Consider the following 17,063-nt stretch of genomic DNA (forward strand, 5'->3'; position numbering starts at 1 on the left):
TTTTTTTCTAAGAACCTCCTCCTCTTAACTATCATCACCTGGACAATTATATCGTGAACATTATGATAAGAATTGAATTTTTTTTTTATTGAAGGAGTGCTTTATGAAGATTGTACGGTCTCCTTGGCTTAGTTTGCATCCATTTCCCATTAGGGCTTTTGTGAATTTTTCAAACCAAGTTCTTGGGGATTTTTTCAATTCATGTAGAGTTTTTTTAATCTGTACATCTTTTTCTGTGTAAAGGTAGTTTCAAATTATGGTAGTGGATCTATGTTGATTTCATCTTGAGTTTTCTCATATAAAAACTAATTTTTACATCATACTGTTGCATGGATCATCCAAAACTAAAGAAATCAGACTACAGATTGGATTCATTTTTTGAAACTAGATTACAAATTTTTTGATACCAAATTCAATAGAATTGGGTATATCTTTTGACTACTAATCTTTTGTTATATTCTGCTAGACTCTCATCTATTTTATATTTTATATTAAAAAAAATCATTTGCATGCCATAGTAATTTTTTTTTCTTTTGGTAGGTTCACAATCTTGCGAGTTTGATTTTTATTCATAGCATTCATCTCCTCTCTTAGTTCCTCCCACCGATTTTCTTCTTTAATAATCAAAAAGGGTTTGTTTTATTGTAATTGAATCAGATCTAATATTTATAAGAATAGCCTTGTATGTTGAAGAAAATTTTTGATAGGATATACATTGGGAGATGGGGTATAATAAAGTTGTGATGGGATGGTCATTATTAAATGATAAGGGTTTTATGACTTGAGCTTGCTGTAAATTGAGGATGAGCTTTTATATACTTGAAGGGGTAGATTATTAGGATTTTTTATTATATGGGTATTAAGATGAAAATTGATGTTTCATCAAACTTACCAAGTTCAACATCATCCCCTTCTAGATCACTTTTGAAAAATTTTACTTTTCATCAAATGTATCATCCTTTGAAATACGAACACACATTTAAGAACGATTATATCTGTGTTGTTTGTAGATAGGAACATAGGCAATGCACCTGATGACTATTGGTGGAATCTTTAAGAAGAAGTGTTTGTAGATAGGAACATAGGCAATGCACCTGATGACTTTTGGTGGAATCTTTAAGAAGAAGTGATTTATGTGGAATAATTTTTTCATGTAATTTAAGGGATTTTGGAGTCGATCATTTTTTAAGGTATTCTATTGATTAGGTACGTGGCAATTAGAACAAATTTTTCCTTGTATCATTTTTGCACTGGATTCTGGAGGAGAGTGCTGGTAATTTCTTGAAGATGATGTTTTTTCTTTTTGTCACTCAATTTTGTTGGAGTGTTGGGACATGGAAATTGGTGGATGATATCTTTTTTATGAAAGAATGATGGTTATATGTGGTTAAAATAATCACCAGCATTATTAAATATTTTGACATTTGTATTTAATTGATTTGTATCAACACAATGAATTGGGATGGGTAATGTTGATATGGTGTGTTTTTTTATAAGATAAACATAAGTCATTCAAGTGCAATCGTTAATGAAAGTGACAAAATTTGTAGCACCATAAGTATTGGGATATTAGAGTGTTCGCAAAAGGTGTAGAGGATTTAGAATTACTTTCAAGAAAATAATACAATGTTTTGAAAGTGGTCTGACAATAAAAATCCTTATGTTAACATTCGAAATCAGAAAAGGAAACATGCATTGAATGGTAAAAAAAACACGAATTAAAGGATTTTAAAGGAGTAATGTCGTAGCCTATCATGTTCTTAGATGATGTCAGTATTGTTGTGGAAATGAATAAGCATTATTGTTGATTATGTTCCTCATGAAGACAACTCATTTTTCTCTCTAGTTTGTCTACTCGTCTCCTTGTTGTGAGATTCTAAAAGATATAGTAATCAGTAAAAAAATGTGACTTTGGAATTATGAACTCTAATAATTTAATGGATTGATAAAAATTTAATTCCAAGGTGATGAATATGTAATACATTAATATAGGTAAAGTTGGGTATATATATATATATTGTTTTGTTCCTCATAGTTGTTAAGGAACAATTTTTTACATTTATCTTTTCATTATTGTGATTGGGTTTGTAGGTTTAGAAGATGTTAGCAAAGTTTGTCATGTGGTCAGTGGCACTGAATCGAGGATCTAAATTTGGGAAGGTGTATTTTTGATTTCGTACACTAGAGCAACATCTTTGACTTTTTAGTTTATTTGCTTGACAACCACCTAAACTTCATTTACGGTACATAAGAACATGTATGGCCCATTGATTTATGTCATCATGTTATTCCTCAACTATGGCATGATCATGGAATTTTTTTTCCCAACGGATAAATTTTGAGTCTTTCGGCTCTTGAGGTAGATCTATAAGGTGTCAGATTTTTCTTTTTCTTTTTATAAAGGTATTCTCGTTTGAGGATTGTTTCTGATAATTCCTTCCATTGAGGCGATATGAGGCTTGAAATACAGGAGTTTTCCTTATGTCTGATTTTCACCATTTTTGATGAGTGACTCTTTGGAATAGAAGTTAAAGAAACCAAATAGAATAATAGGAAAAGAATAGCTCCATTTAGAAGGGGATTAGAGAAAAAATGGACAGAATAAATGTTACAAGCATAGAACCTTATCCCCATTATAATAGAAGAAGTGGATAGAAAAGCTGAACTTGCTCTCTCTTTTAATGGGTATTTATATAAAACTAAATAGGAAATAGATAATTGCAATATTAAACAAAAAATTATATTGAGCTATCTGCCATTTGATTTAGATGCGCCAGTTGATGTCAAAAAAGTAATCCGTGACATATTTCTTTCCTTTTTTATTTTTGAATATGTGGGAAATGTATTTTCTTATAAGTAATGGATCTGTGTCTAATTTTTCTTGTTTTTTTATTGATCTGGTGATTCTTCGTTTGTATCCATTAATATACAGCTTCACAAATCTGCACTATTATACATTGGTGAATAATTTCATTTCAACCTTAGAAATTATCTTCTTGAATAGTTTACTGCATTTTTTTGTCTTAATACCTCTAAACAAAATAGGGATGGTAGAAAGGAAAAGCATGCACTTCCTAGAATATGCTTGATTAATAATTCATTAACAAAGCTCTCAACAATTATTTGATAATGCTGTCCTTATTGGTGCTTATTGTATTAGCTTTATGCCATCAAAAAATTTAGAACACCTTACCAAATTCTTACACAATCCTATCCCATACCTAGACTCATTTCATTGATACCCTTCAAGGTTATTGGTTGCTTTGCTTTTCTCCACATCTCTCTCGCATGAAAGCAACAAACTTTATCTTAAAATTTTTACGGCCATTTTTCTATGTTACTCTCTTAGCTTACAAATAAATTTTTACATCACCTCTTCAAATTCTACATCATAATGGACGTAACATTCTTTGAAATCAATCTCTTCACTGCAAAATTTACATTTAAGGGGTAAAAATCTAACTCATTCCTTAAGTAATTTTATATTATTTTGATCTTTCTCCTGCTCCCATTCTATTTTTATCTGAGGCCTTTTCAAGGCGACAAGGTCGCTTCAGCTGAAAGGTTGACCAGACTATGTTTACCTGAATAGAGCCAATCTCCTCTTCTCAATCCTACTTCCACTTAGCAAACTGAATTTGATTCTTATGATATGAACATTGTTATTGCTCACAGAATGTGTGCAACGACTTGTAGAAAAAATTCAAATGTGGAATTTTTTTTAATATTATCTTTTACTTTCCATGCATTTACTTCTTTCTAACATTATAATTCAAAATAACATTGTGTAAGCTCTAAAAATACCATAATAAAAAGAAGCCATTCATGGTGAAATTAAGGTTCTTAAATGAAATGATATATGAAAGCTTTTAAATCATTCTAAAGAGAAGAAACTTGCTGAATGTAAATGATTTTTCAATTCTAAATACAAGGCCAATGGAATTATTGACTGATGCTACAAAATTTAAGTTGCAAAAAAATTCACTAGGATCTCTGGAATCTATTACCAAGAGATCTTTTCTTCTATTGATAAGAGTAACATAGATTCGGTCATGTTTTTTTAGTTAGAAATTCAGATATCCACTTCATCAATTATATGTAAACAATGTTTTCGTTGATAAAGACTTGGAAGGTGAAGTTGATTGATTAACCTGTCTTGGATTTGTAACTCTTAGCAATAAAAATCAAATGTTTAGAATTAATTTATCATTTTATGGCCTAAAATATTCATTAACAGCCTGATTTGGTATCCTCACGATGATGGTTAAAAGGCATGGGTTCTCTTAATGACAATTTGACCACTTAAGTTGTCACAATGAGGCCTGGGTGCTTAGACTATCAAGGCGTGAATAGACAGTCAAATAGAGAAAGGAGTATCAAAATAGTTTCATTCTTAAATAAAATCATCCAAAATATCAGAGTCATTCTAATTCATAAAACTTAATTTGTAAAACATACGTTGAACTTTAAACTTTTACAAGTGGAAGAAAAGTAATAAACTTAACATGTTGTACCCATCTCCTTGGGCTCCTTGACGTCTGTGTATAGTATCTAGGATCCATATATTCTAAAGGAGGTTTCCTTGGAAATGTCAACAATTAGAGGTATGAGTCAAACGATTTAATAAATAAAATCTCTCTAAATTACAATAATTAATATTTTTAAAATATTTTGTAAGAATTCATTCAACAATAATTAAAGAGACATTAAAGAAATCAATTTTATTATTATTTTTTATTTATTTTGTTTATAACATTTATTAATGGGATTCACAGTCTAAATGTGTATTAAAAGTGCACATTTAAAATATTTTCTAAACCCACCGAAATGGTTGCCAATCATTTTCATTTGTATTAAAAGTGCACATTTAAATTATTTTCTAAACCCACCGAAATGGTTGCCAATCATTTTCATTTTACATGCACGGGTACGTTGCTTCATTAGTCGTACCATATAGAGGTGACTCCACATATTTATATGCATATATCTTTTTTTTTTTCTTTATTTTATTTAACATTTGCCTTAATCAATGCAACATAAAATCATGAAATTTTGCATGTTTAAAGGAAGAGGCTAAAACATTTAAAACATTTTCGTTTTAAAAAGAATTTGACATATTTTAACAATTTATATGCAATTTCGGAAACGAAGGAACTGATGGAAAATAAAAAACATAATTTCCCATCTACTCAATATGGTCGGTTGGCCTTTTTCTCAAATCAACTTACTCTTTTGGTGTACCTATAATAACAAATTGACTTTGATTAGCTTTTATTCTCTTTTTATACTATTTTCATTTTACATCTAACTTAAATAACTTTGGTTCCGTTTGATTTGCTAAAAATGAAATGCAATGCTAAATGTTTACATAGTACTATAATTATTGTTTGGTTCACTTTAAAATAAATGTAGGATTTTTATTTGGTTCGAAGTAGATTGAAAATAATATATTTGCTTGGCCAAATATCGACAGACGTTGACAACGGGCGGTGACAGTGATGTTGACGGCGACAAACGAACGGTGAAGGGAGGCGGCGGGCGCTGGGCGGCGTGCGGTTGTGGTTGGCAGTAGACGGACGGTGACGGGCGGCGTGGGAAGGGGCGGGCAACGATATGGGTGTGCGACGGCTACCTGCGTATGACATTTTGCATGAACGATGTAATTCAAATTGAGCTAAATTGGTTGGATTCTAAATTTAGTGAAAATCAATTACGGTGTAAATTTCAAATTCATTAAAACTTTTTATTGTATTTATAAATTTTCATACTAAACACAAAAATTTCTTAATTCCTTGCACAAGACTTACATTACACCACTAAGTCACTCAACCAAACGGCCGCTTAAACATTTTTGCTTGCATTTTATTTAATTAAATTGTTAAATGTTGCTTTATATATATATGTATGTATGTATTTATGTATGTATGTATGTATGTATGTATGTATGTAAACACAGAGACAGACATATATACATACATTGTCCCAGGAAGAGGCGCACCTAACTTTTGTTAAAAAACACTTCAAAATGTTGTGGTTATTTGCTTTTTTTTAAAACAAAACTAAAGGCAGTATCAATATATTTACTCATTAAATCTAACACTATACAACTAAATAACAAGAAATATTAGAAAGATATATGCATAAAACTTTATATAATTTGAGTTATTAATATTTACATAGTTGTTATTTTAGCTAATATTTTTATTGATAATTATTCATTAAAATTAGAATATAATTGGGATTAAAAATAATGAGGATGATTGAGAAAATATAGATACGACTAAGGATAAAATACGAAATAAACAATTCATTATTTTGATGATTCTAATGAAATTCAACTGGGTGATTAGATTATTATGAACTTTAAAATTAAAATTTCAAATATCAAGGACTTGGTTTATTTTTGTTTATGTTGTGGGGGAGTGCGGCGGTGGGGATAGTATAAGTGAGGGAAAAAACCTAAATTGAATTATTTTTTACTATTATGTTTTGATAATTTAGTACTTTATTTTAAAATAGTAGAATACTGCTAGTTTAGTGTTTGTATAACCCATTTTATTTTATAATTCGATGTTAGGGTTTAACATTTTACTTTAATATTTATGCAATTTATTACTTTTATACTTTGGTACAATGTTATTATATTATTTTTTAATATGTTAATAAGTTAGAATGTTGGTATGTTATTTCTTATTTTACTCTGCATATTTTACATAATATTTATTAATATATGTAACTTTTTAAATTTGAGCTCACACCTTAAGACACTTTAAGGTTTATGCCGCTCATGAACGACTAACATGGTAGTATAAAATTGTGCAATTTTAAACTTTTTTTTTTTAGTGAAAGTTAGGGCTATTTATCTCTCAGTTGACTTGATATTTGCTTCTATTTTGTTATTCTTAGTCAAGTTGCATGTAAGATGATAAATTTATGGATAATCTTACAGAAGAACATCTTGAAGTTGCATGTAAGATGATAAAATATTTTAAACTATTACATTAAAAATACATTTTCTTTTAAAATAGGAACGGTGAGATTATAAATATCTCAAGTAATATTAATCTGAATTTTGTCGGATTGTAAATCCAAATATGTTTATTTTTTTTTTTGTCTTTAGAAGTTTTTTTACATTGAGAAGTAAGAATTGTGTATTGTTCCTTATAGCAGTGTTGAAAAGCTAAATTTAGGGCGCTGTTTATAGAAGTTGTGAGGCCATATGACTTAATTGTTTTTGTGAAGGTATACAACTTTCTACTTTTTACGGAAAGTCATAAATCTGAATCTTGTGTATTTGGAAAATTGGTAATAGAAAATCTAATTTGAGGGGATCAAATTACAAGAACTTTTCTTTATTAGAATTGTTCTTAATCTAGGGTTGGGAGTTGTATAAATATGTAATATATATTTTCAATTGTGAATATGAAGAGGAAAGCTTTTTTGTCACATAGTATCAGAGCTCTTTGTTTGGATTGATCGTTCGTTTGACATCGTCTGCATCATTCGGATAGCTCGGTCGGCGCCGTTCTGTTTGCCAGGTTTGTTCGTCTTTTTTGTGTCAACAGGATTCATGCATCGTGCATTTGGATCGAGCGAGGCACCTCATTGAGAGTCCCCAAGCTAAAACTAATCCGACTTACTCTGAATGGATGAGAGTTGATGCCCAACTTTTGATACTAATATGATGCTATATCAAATATGAACAAGTTGTTTATATTACTCATTGTGACTGTATGAAAGATGCGATGGAGGAATTGACATATGTGTTTTTTGGAAGAAAATATTTCTCAAATCTTTAATGTATGCAAAGAGTTTTATTGAGCTGAACAACAAGATCAATCACTTAACACATATCATATTCACCTTAAAATGTGTTTATGAAGAATTGAACGTACTATTGCCCTTTAGTACTGATGTCCGGACTTAGCAAACTCGAAGAAAACAAATGATTATTATGAGTTTTTAGCTGGCCTCAACTTGCAGTATGAAAGTGTTAAATCATGGATTCTGTATTACTCAATAGTTATTCCTTTGAGAGAAGCCTAACTTGGGTGTTGCGTATTAGTTCGGGTTCTCGGGCTTCATCCGTACAACCACCTAGTGCTCTTGTTAGCTGAAAAAATACAGACATCTATAAATCTTAGTCTCAAGACAATTATGGAAGAAGAACTTCGAATTATGGAAATCACGGTTCAAGGGTAGTTTGCTACTACTACCGTGAAATTGGTCATACGAAGAAAACATGTCAGAAGTTGATCTCTTAAATTGAAGGTTTCTAGATCATAGTCTGACTCTCTTGATTTCTGTAGATGAATATGCTTAATTCATGCAATTTTAGGAAGCATCCAAGCAATTTCAATCTATCACCGCCCTTTGTTGAGTGAAGTAATCATACTTGTTTTATTTCCTCTTCTACATAATGAGTTATTTATTTTGGTGTCATAGATCACATGACAGATATTTCATACAAATCTTATTTTTGTCACCTTAGCAGATGGATAGATTTTTAATCTGTTTAGTTATGGCGCCATTAATGTTACACCTATGCTACTATTAACATCTCCTGAGTTTGCCTCAATTTTTTTTAATCTTGTCTATGTTAGCAAGATTACATGTGTTCTTGATTGTTGTATCCTATGCTTCCCTGATCATTGTCAGGATCTTGTGACGAAGAAGATTATCAATAAAAGGACAAGATTCACGGGAGGGGGGATGGGGGGCTATCACTATCAATGTTGAAGGTGTACCCTCTGTTTTAATAATTATCATCTTTTGATTGTGAGTCATGTTAATTTATTAAACATCATCGTTTGTATTTTGTTCCTAGAGTTAATAAAAAGAGACTCGAAGAAAACAAATGATTATTATTAGTTTTTAGCTGGCCTCAACTTGCAGTATGAAAGTGTTAAATCATGGATTCTGTATTACTCAATAGTTATTCCTTTGAGAGAAGCCTAACTTGGGTGTTGCGTATTAGTTCGGGTTCTCGGGCTTCATCCGTACAACCACCTAGTGCTCTTGTTAGCTGAAAAAATACAGACATCTATAAATCTTAGTCTCAAGACAATTATGGAAGAAGAACTTCGAATTATGGAAATCACGGTTCAAGGGTAGTTTGCTACTACTACCGTGAAATTGGTCATACGAAGAAAACATGTCAGAAGTTGATCTCTTAAATTGAAGGTTTCTAGATCATAGTCTGGCTCTCTTGATTTTTGTAGATGAATATGCTTAATTCATGCAATTTTAGGAAGCATCCAAGCAATTTCAATCTATCACCGCCCTTTGTTGAGTCAAGTAATCATACTTGTTTTCTTTCCTCTTCTACATAATGAGTTATTTATTTTGGCGTCATAGATCACATGATAGATATTTCATACAAATCTTATTTTTGTCACCTTAGCAGATGGATAGATTTTTAATCTGTTTAGTTATGGCGCCATTAATGTTACACCTATGCTACTATTAACATCTCCTGAGTTTGCCTCAATTTTTTTTAATCTTGTCTATGTTAGCAAGATTACATGTGTTCTTGATTGTTGTATCCTATGCTTCCCTGATCATTGTCAGGATCTTGTGACGAAGATGATTATCAATAAAAGGACAAGATTCACGGGAGGGGGAATGGGGGGCTATCACTATCAATGTTGAAGGTGTATCCTCTGTTTTAATAATTATCATCTTTAGATTGTGAGTCATGTTAATTTATTAAACACCATCGTTTGTATTTTGTTCCTAGAGTTAATAAAAAGGTCGTAGTTTTGAGCTGGTTCATTCTGATGTTGTCGGTCAACTTTTTTTTTTCGATTGATTAATTATGAAAATATTTCATGAGCAAATCTTTTTTTTTTGGGTGATTCATCGGTGCCTAAATTCGGTGCCTAAATTCTCATCACATGATTCTGATGAGTTGTTAATGTGTTACATCATACATTTAGATCCTGCTCCACCTTCACCTCCACCTCCACCTCCAGTGCCTCAACCTAGACAATCATCACTAATACTTACTCGAGAAGTCCTCATTCCTCTGATCCTAGTTTGGAATTAATATTATTTTCCTCCGCGGTTCCTCCTCCCAAAGACCTTGATTTCTCTTCGAAGAGGAAAACATCAATGCACCTATCCCATTTCCTTTTGTGTTAATTATAATCAATTATCTTTTAGTTCTTGTTCGTATATTGCTTTTTTTTTTTACTCGGTTGAGGTACCAGGATCAGTTCAACAAGCCCTATTTTTTTCTGGGTGGCGAGAGAAATGTTTGATGAGTTGAATGTCTTAATTGAAAATAGAAATTTAGAACTAGTTGCATTGCCTTTTGGCAAGAAGGCTGTTTGATATACGTGGGTCTTTGCAATTAAGTTTCAGTCTGTTGGATTCGTAGCTCATCTCAAAGCTCGGTTGGTTGTTAAGGGCTATGTTCAAATTTATGGGATCGACTACTGGGACACATTCTCTTAGATAGTTAAGTTGACTTTGGTTCACTTACTCCCACCCTGGGTTGCAATGAATAATTGGCACATGCACCAGCTTGATATAAGAATGCTTTTCTGCAGTATGATCTTTTGGAAGAGGTATACATGAAGCAACCACCTGGTTTGTTGCTTAGGGGGAGTTTTGGAAAGTATGTTATCTTCAGAAGTTTTTATATGGATTGAAGCAATGCCCTCGAGCATAATTTGAAAAATTTAGCTCAGAAGGATTTGGGATGTAGAAATGCAGAAGTGATCATATTGCATTCTATAAGCAATTTGTTTCAAGAATCATTCTATTCGTGGTTTATGTTGATTACATTATTATTATTGGAAGTGGTGTGCAGAAAATTTTATCTTTGAAATCATTTCTTCAAAATCAATTCACCACTAAAGATATGAGTTCTTTGAAGTACTTCATGGGGATCGAGGTATTATGGAGCAAGAAGGATATTTTTCTATCTCAATAGAAGTATGTGTTGTATTTGTAAGCCGAAACTGAAAATTTAGGAGTCAAACCATGCAGTATCCTGATGCTTGATATTCAAAAACCTACCAAGGATGGTGAACTTTTAGTGATATTGAGCGGTATAGAAGTTGGTGAAAAAATTAAACTACCTTACAGTAACTCTTTTCGACATTGCGTATTTAGTTAATACTACACGTCAATTTATGTCTTCCCCTAAAGTCCATCGTTGATCAGTTGTAAAATAGATACTATGCTACCTTAAGAGAACTCCTGGACAAAGTATTTTATATCATAATCATAGGCATAAAAATATTGAATGTTTTTCTGATGGAGATTGGGCAAGTTCCAAGATCGATCGAAGATCCATTGTTGAATATTGCATCATTGTTAATTGTAATTTCGTCATATGGAAGAATAAGAAATAAAATGTATTGTTACGATCCAGTGTTGAATCTGAGTATCGAGCGATGACAAAACTTCTAGTGAATTGATGTGGGTATCTCAACTCCTATCGAGATAGGTTTTATGATGAAAGCCAGCAAGGTTGTGATGTGATAAACAAGTTGCAATCCATGTTACCTTAAATCTTGTCTTTCATGAACGAATTAAGCATATTGAGATAAATTGTCATTTTGCTTGTGAAAATACTCAACAAAATTTAATTTCTATAGCTCATGTGAAGACCGGGAAACAATTAGTGGATAAAATTCTCAAAGGTCTTTAATGGAGCTAGCGTCACTTTTATTTGTAACAAGTTGGACATGATAAATATCTATGCTCCAGCTTGAGCTAGGGTGTCATGGAAAGTCGGAAATATGAATCTTGTATATTAGAAAACCTGTATATGAGGAAAGTTGATATTAGGCAACCAATTATAGAAGATCTAATTAAAGGATCTTTTCTATATTAGAGTTGTTTTTAATCTAGAAAGTTGTGTGCAGAAATGTGCAATATATTTTCAATTGTGAATAAAAAGAAAGGAAGTTTTTCCATCACACTACTACAAATGTAATGATGATGCGTTGTGAATAATCAAACCGTTCTTAGCATTGTTAAGAAATTGACTTCCACAGGTTGATTGTGATAGGTTAAATAAAACTGGGTAATGGATTATCAAGGTTACATTTCAACTAATTTAAAATACGACATTCTCACATAAGCTTTTAGTAAAGATCAGTTCGTTTACTTGATTTCTAAGTTAAAAATGATTAGTATATATTTGAGCTTGAGGGGCACCATGCAAATCCTGAAAGAAATTTCAGGATTCAACTTAACCTTCAAATGATGCCTACAAATTCCCTGAGTTGCATTAATATGCAACAATGCATTTCCGGAAATCTGATGACCATCCTTCCAATTGGTGCTCTTTAAAATTACAGTAATTGCACTAATTTTTAGTCATCCCTTTCTGGAATTCTGATGGTCTGAATTTTTGCGCCTGTTCAGAATGTTTCCTTTGGCGTATCACACACAAAATTTTTTTTTTTCCAGAAATTGCATTAATATTCATATTGTTCACAGAAATTATGTTTATATTCAACCTTTTTCTTTTGTTGGAAAATGATGAGCAGTAAATCATGAAGTATGGGGTTTAAACCAATGGGCCTCGACTCTTTTCACCTTTCAGTTGTTTTCAAATAAAGGTCTTGTGATTATATGGAAGTAATGGCTGCTTGTTTTTGTGTGGAGGATTGCTTGTTCTTCGATTTATTGTGAACTTGTGTTATTTCTTGTGATGCCTTTCTTTCTTTGTTCAGTTTTCCGTCCTGCAGTTGGAAATAAAATATTAAGGATTTAATTTCTATCCTTGGTGTTCTACCTCTAATTGTTTTATACACTTGTCTTTGTGTGATTAATCATCATCATCATCTTCATTATCATCATCATCATTATTATTATTATTTGTAATTTGGCTTTCAACCTCCTATGAGTAGTTGAAGGGATAAAAGCATTATTTCATCACTTACCCATTTGATCAGTGATTCATAAATTATAAATCATTTATGCAAGTACAAGCTCATCTTATCGAAATAAAATAGCATTTTAGTGCATTCATTGAGAAAGTTTCTCCTTATACCAAAAAAATAAAAAAAATAGAAAGATACTGTCATAAGTTGAAGGCACTGACAGATGCATTAGAATGCTTGTCTTGCATTTGCTTAGTTCAATTATACACTAGAAAATTGGACTATTGTTGAATAATAATAATGCAATATATTGCCTATATATTATGTTGTGCAGTATGCTTTATGTGGGAGCAACTGCTCAACGCCAATGATTTTGATCAGGCCATATTTTATTCGTAGCCAAGCCATTTTGTTGACTCCTTTAGGTTTGATGTCAACTTGATACTATTAATGTTTCTTCATTGTTTAGGTGTGCTATTATGGGCAACATTATCATTGCTTTGCTTATGAACATGAACATTGGGTTATGTACGATGACCAGACTGTCAAGGTAATTTTGTTCTATAATTTATTTCTTTGTGCTAAATAAATAATTTATGAAATGGACAAATGAATAAAAAGGTTAAAAAAAACTGTATCCATCTATCTATCTATCATATATATATATATATATATGGAGTTGCTTTCATTTATTAAAATATTACTTGTTTCCCAGTTTGCTCAGGCATTATTCATTAAATATTCTTCTGACCGTCAAGTAAAATAATTCATGTTAGAAAGTTCATATTGCTAGGTTTTAGCCATTCTTCAATTCCCAATATGGATAGTTAGGACTTCCGTGGTTTAATGCAATGGAATGGGGATTAAGCCACCCTTTCCTAACTCAACTATAAACAAAAATACTAAGGATTTGGGCACGGTGGGATGATGATTTGAGTGGGATGGCTGAGGTGATGGTGGTTTGTTGTTCAATTGTATCAAAGTCACTTTTTCACACTTAAAATGCTAGATTATTGTTATTGTGGATCAAAGAAATGGAGAAGAAATCAAATAAACTTTTATAATTCCAACTTATAGGATTTTTGCGGTAGGCAATGGCATATGGGCTGCGGGGGCATTGTGGTCATGGGTTTGTGAACTTTTCTAATGATAAATATTTTATATAAGAAATTTTCATGGGTCCATAAACAAAAATCCGCTCCAATTTACATCATTCTATTATAATGGCATTTGCATACATACCACCCAATTTTTATGTATTTACGTATCTATCACCTAAATTTTGTTTTATATTCAAATGTTTCTTATTACATCAAAAATATGATATGCATGAGCCCTCCCCTACTGAGGAACCAGTTCAAGAAGGGCCGGTTCGGACTAGCCAGCTTAAGCCAAACCAGCTGGTGCCGGTTTAAGCCAGCCGGCCTAGTCTCAGGATACTGTGGGCGATCCCAGTGCCCAAGCGTGACTCACAAGGCCATTGATCACGTATAACTAGTGCAAGTTGACTCGAAAATGCAAGGGGGAAATAGCACAAAGAGAATGGAGGACAGAGGGATTCCAGAGTGGTGTGGCTATGTCCGGAGGAGGGATAGTGCAGGGGGCACAAAGTAGGACAGAGGGATTCAGGAGTACGGTATAACCATGATTGGAGGAGGGAGTTTCACCCCTCATCCTAGACACATGGGGGAAATAATAGAGGAAGAGGAAGTTGGGGTGAAGAAGATGCAAGGGTCAAAAAAATTGAAGATGACGATCTTCAAAGTGAAGGTGCACATGGGTGGTTGTTTTGGGTGGAGCGATACATTACAATTAATGGGTTGATTAAGAAAGAGAAGCTCATGTTGGCAGGATTATGTTTGGAGGGAATGACTCTAGCGTGGTTTCAGTGAATGGAGGCAAGGTATTCGATGCATTTGTGGGAGGACTTTAAGGATTTTTTGTTGGAGCGTTTTTAAGTCATTCGAAAAGGAAATCCACACGAGCGATTCTATGCTCTGACTCAGGAGGAGAAGTTTACGGAATACAAGGAGAACTTGAGCTCTTGCAGGGTAATTGAAGGGTATTTCTGCAGCAGAACTGGAGAGAACTTAAGGGCTTGAAGCCCAACATTCGAGCGGCCATACAACCATTGAGACCGCGTGAATGAGGGAAAATGATGGGGCTCGTCCAGATGATGGAATACAAGAAACAAGTGAAGAAGGCCACCAAAGAAGACAACAAAACATAATTTTATAGGAGTGCCTCGACAACCACGACATCGAGGACCGAGACAGTGTCATTTCAGAAAGAGACGCTAAACGGAAATAATAGGAAGACTCGTCCCGGGGAAAATTTCAAGCACTTCACTGATGCATAAGTGTAGGATAAAAGAGCAAAAGGTTTATGCCCATCAGTGCAATAGTGAGATTTGTTCTGAATTACGCCATGAAAGTGGGGGCGGATCGGGGAACAATAAATTGTGATGTTGGTCTATAATGGGGCCACGCATCACTTTATCTTAAATAAGATCATGGATCATTTAAGGTTGGAGCCGATGACTACAGAGAGCTTCAACGTTATGATGGGTGCAGGGAAGGTGGAGAAAAGTCAAGAAATTTAAAGGGTTGGCTCTGACACTACATGACTTACAGGTGGTGGAAGACTTCCTTCCCTTGTACTTGGGCAGTACAAATGTGATTCTGGGGATTAAGTGGCTAGAGATGCTTGGAGAGATGAAGGTGGACTGAAAATCCCTGATGATGGATCCAAATGGAAGGTAGGATGGTGATGCTGAGAGAAGATGCTAGCTTATCAAAAACCATAATCTAGTCGATACGGGTAGAAGAGATGGGCTTCTTGGTGGAGTTGCTATCCCAGTTGCTGGGATATGAATTTGAGATTCAGTACCAGAAAGGGCTGGAGAATAAAGCCGTCGATGCTCTGTCGAGGAAGGGAGAGGAGCTTTAGTTGACAGTCTTCTCAGTACCCTTGGTCCTCGATATGGAGGCAAAGAGATGGGAGAGCGAGCAAGATGAAGGGCTGAGGAAAATGCGGGCAGGGTTGCTACATATTCCAAACAGTCACCCATAATATGCATTGAAAGGGGGGGAGCTACTCTATCAGGATCGGTTCGTGTTACCGATGACATCGGAGTAGATTCCTAGATTGTTGAAGGAGTTTCATGACATTGCAATTGAGACACATTCCAATGTATAGAAGACCTATAGTGTCTATCGATAGAGCTTTACTGGGTGAGAATGCATAGAGATGTAGAATACGTGGTGGCGTGGTGCAATCTGTGCCAACGACACAAATACATGATCATGGCATCAAGAGGGTCGCTACTGTACCTAGCCTTATCAGAGAAGTTTTGAGTAGAAGTGATCATAGATTTTATAGAGGGGTTTGTATCGATCAGAAGGTTTGCAATGATTTTGGTGGTCGTGGACCTTTTGAGCCAGTATGCACAGTTCATCCTATTACAACACTCCTACACGGTGGTCTCGGTGACGATGGTGTTCATATGGGAAGTGGTTCACTTGCTCGGAGTACCAGAATCTATTATATCTGATAGGGACAAGTTGTTCCTCAACCACTTTATCTATTATATCTGATAGGGACAAGTTGTTCCTCAACCACTTTATCTATTATATCTGATAGGGACAAGTTGTTCCTCAACCACTTTTGGATGGAGCTGTTCAGATTACAATGAACAACCCTTAAAAGGAGCATCACATATCACCCCCAGATCGATGACCAGATGAATGTGGTCAACAAGAGTGTGGAGACATTTGCATTGTTTTGTGTCTAATATGTCATGACTGCGGGTCAGGTGGATTAAGTTGGTAAAATATTGGTATAATATTTTATACCACACTGAAACACATACCACCTCTTTCAAGATTTTGTATAGACGGGATTTACCTCACCTAATACACTATAGGCATAGCGTCACACTGGTATCCAGTGCTGACCAGTACTTGGAGGAGAGGAACAGAGTATTGGCAAAGCTCGAGGGGCATCCACTAAGAGCATTACAAATGATGAAGAGGAAGGCGAATGTGCGTCGGAGGAGGAAAATATCTGCATACGTCCAGGGGTTATTCAGGGGGTACATGGGGGTTATATCAGGGTTATCCCTTCTATAACCCTCCCCTCCTGTAACCTTTTTGTAAATTACATGTAACATACAAATGAGTTCCGCGCTTCTGTAATTTCATGAGTACAAATAAGTTA

The 17,063-nt window shown here is 33.8% G+C and overlaps 1 protein-coding gene across 2 annotated transcripts in view; it reads left to right on the top strand.

The window, feature by feature from the left end:
* The window catches only part of LOC110022634, a 75,580-nt gene that overhangs the window by 52,082 nt on the left and 6,435 nt on the right, over positions 1-17,063 (top strand). For both annotated transcript variants that reach the window (XM_020721681.1, XM_020721682.1), the window contains exon 13: positions 13,315-13,395. In XM_020721681.1, coding sequence (XP_020577340.1) covers positions 13,315-13,395 — 81 coding nt within the window. The remainder of the gene's footprint in view (positions 1-13,314; positions 13,396-17,063) is intronic.

The sequence above is a fragment of the Phalaenopsis equestris genome, unplaced genomic scaffold (assembly GCF_001263595.1).
Source record: "Phalaenopsis equestris unplaced genomic scaffold, ASM126359v1 Scaffold000201, whole genome shotgun sequence".
In the NCBI taxonomy this organism is placed as follows: domain Eukaryota; kingdom Viridiplantae; phylum Streptophyta; class Magnoliopsida; order Asparagales; family Orchidaceae; genus Phalaenopsis; species Phalaenopsis equestris.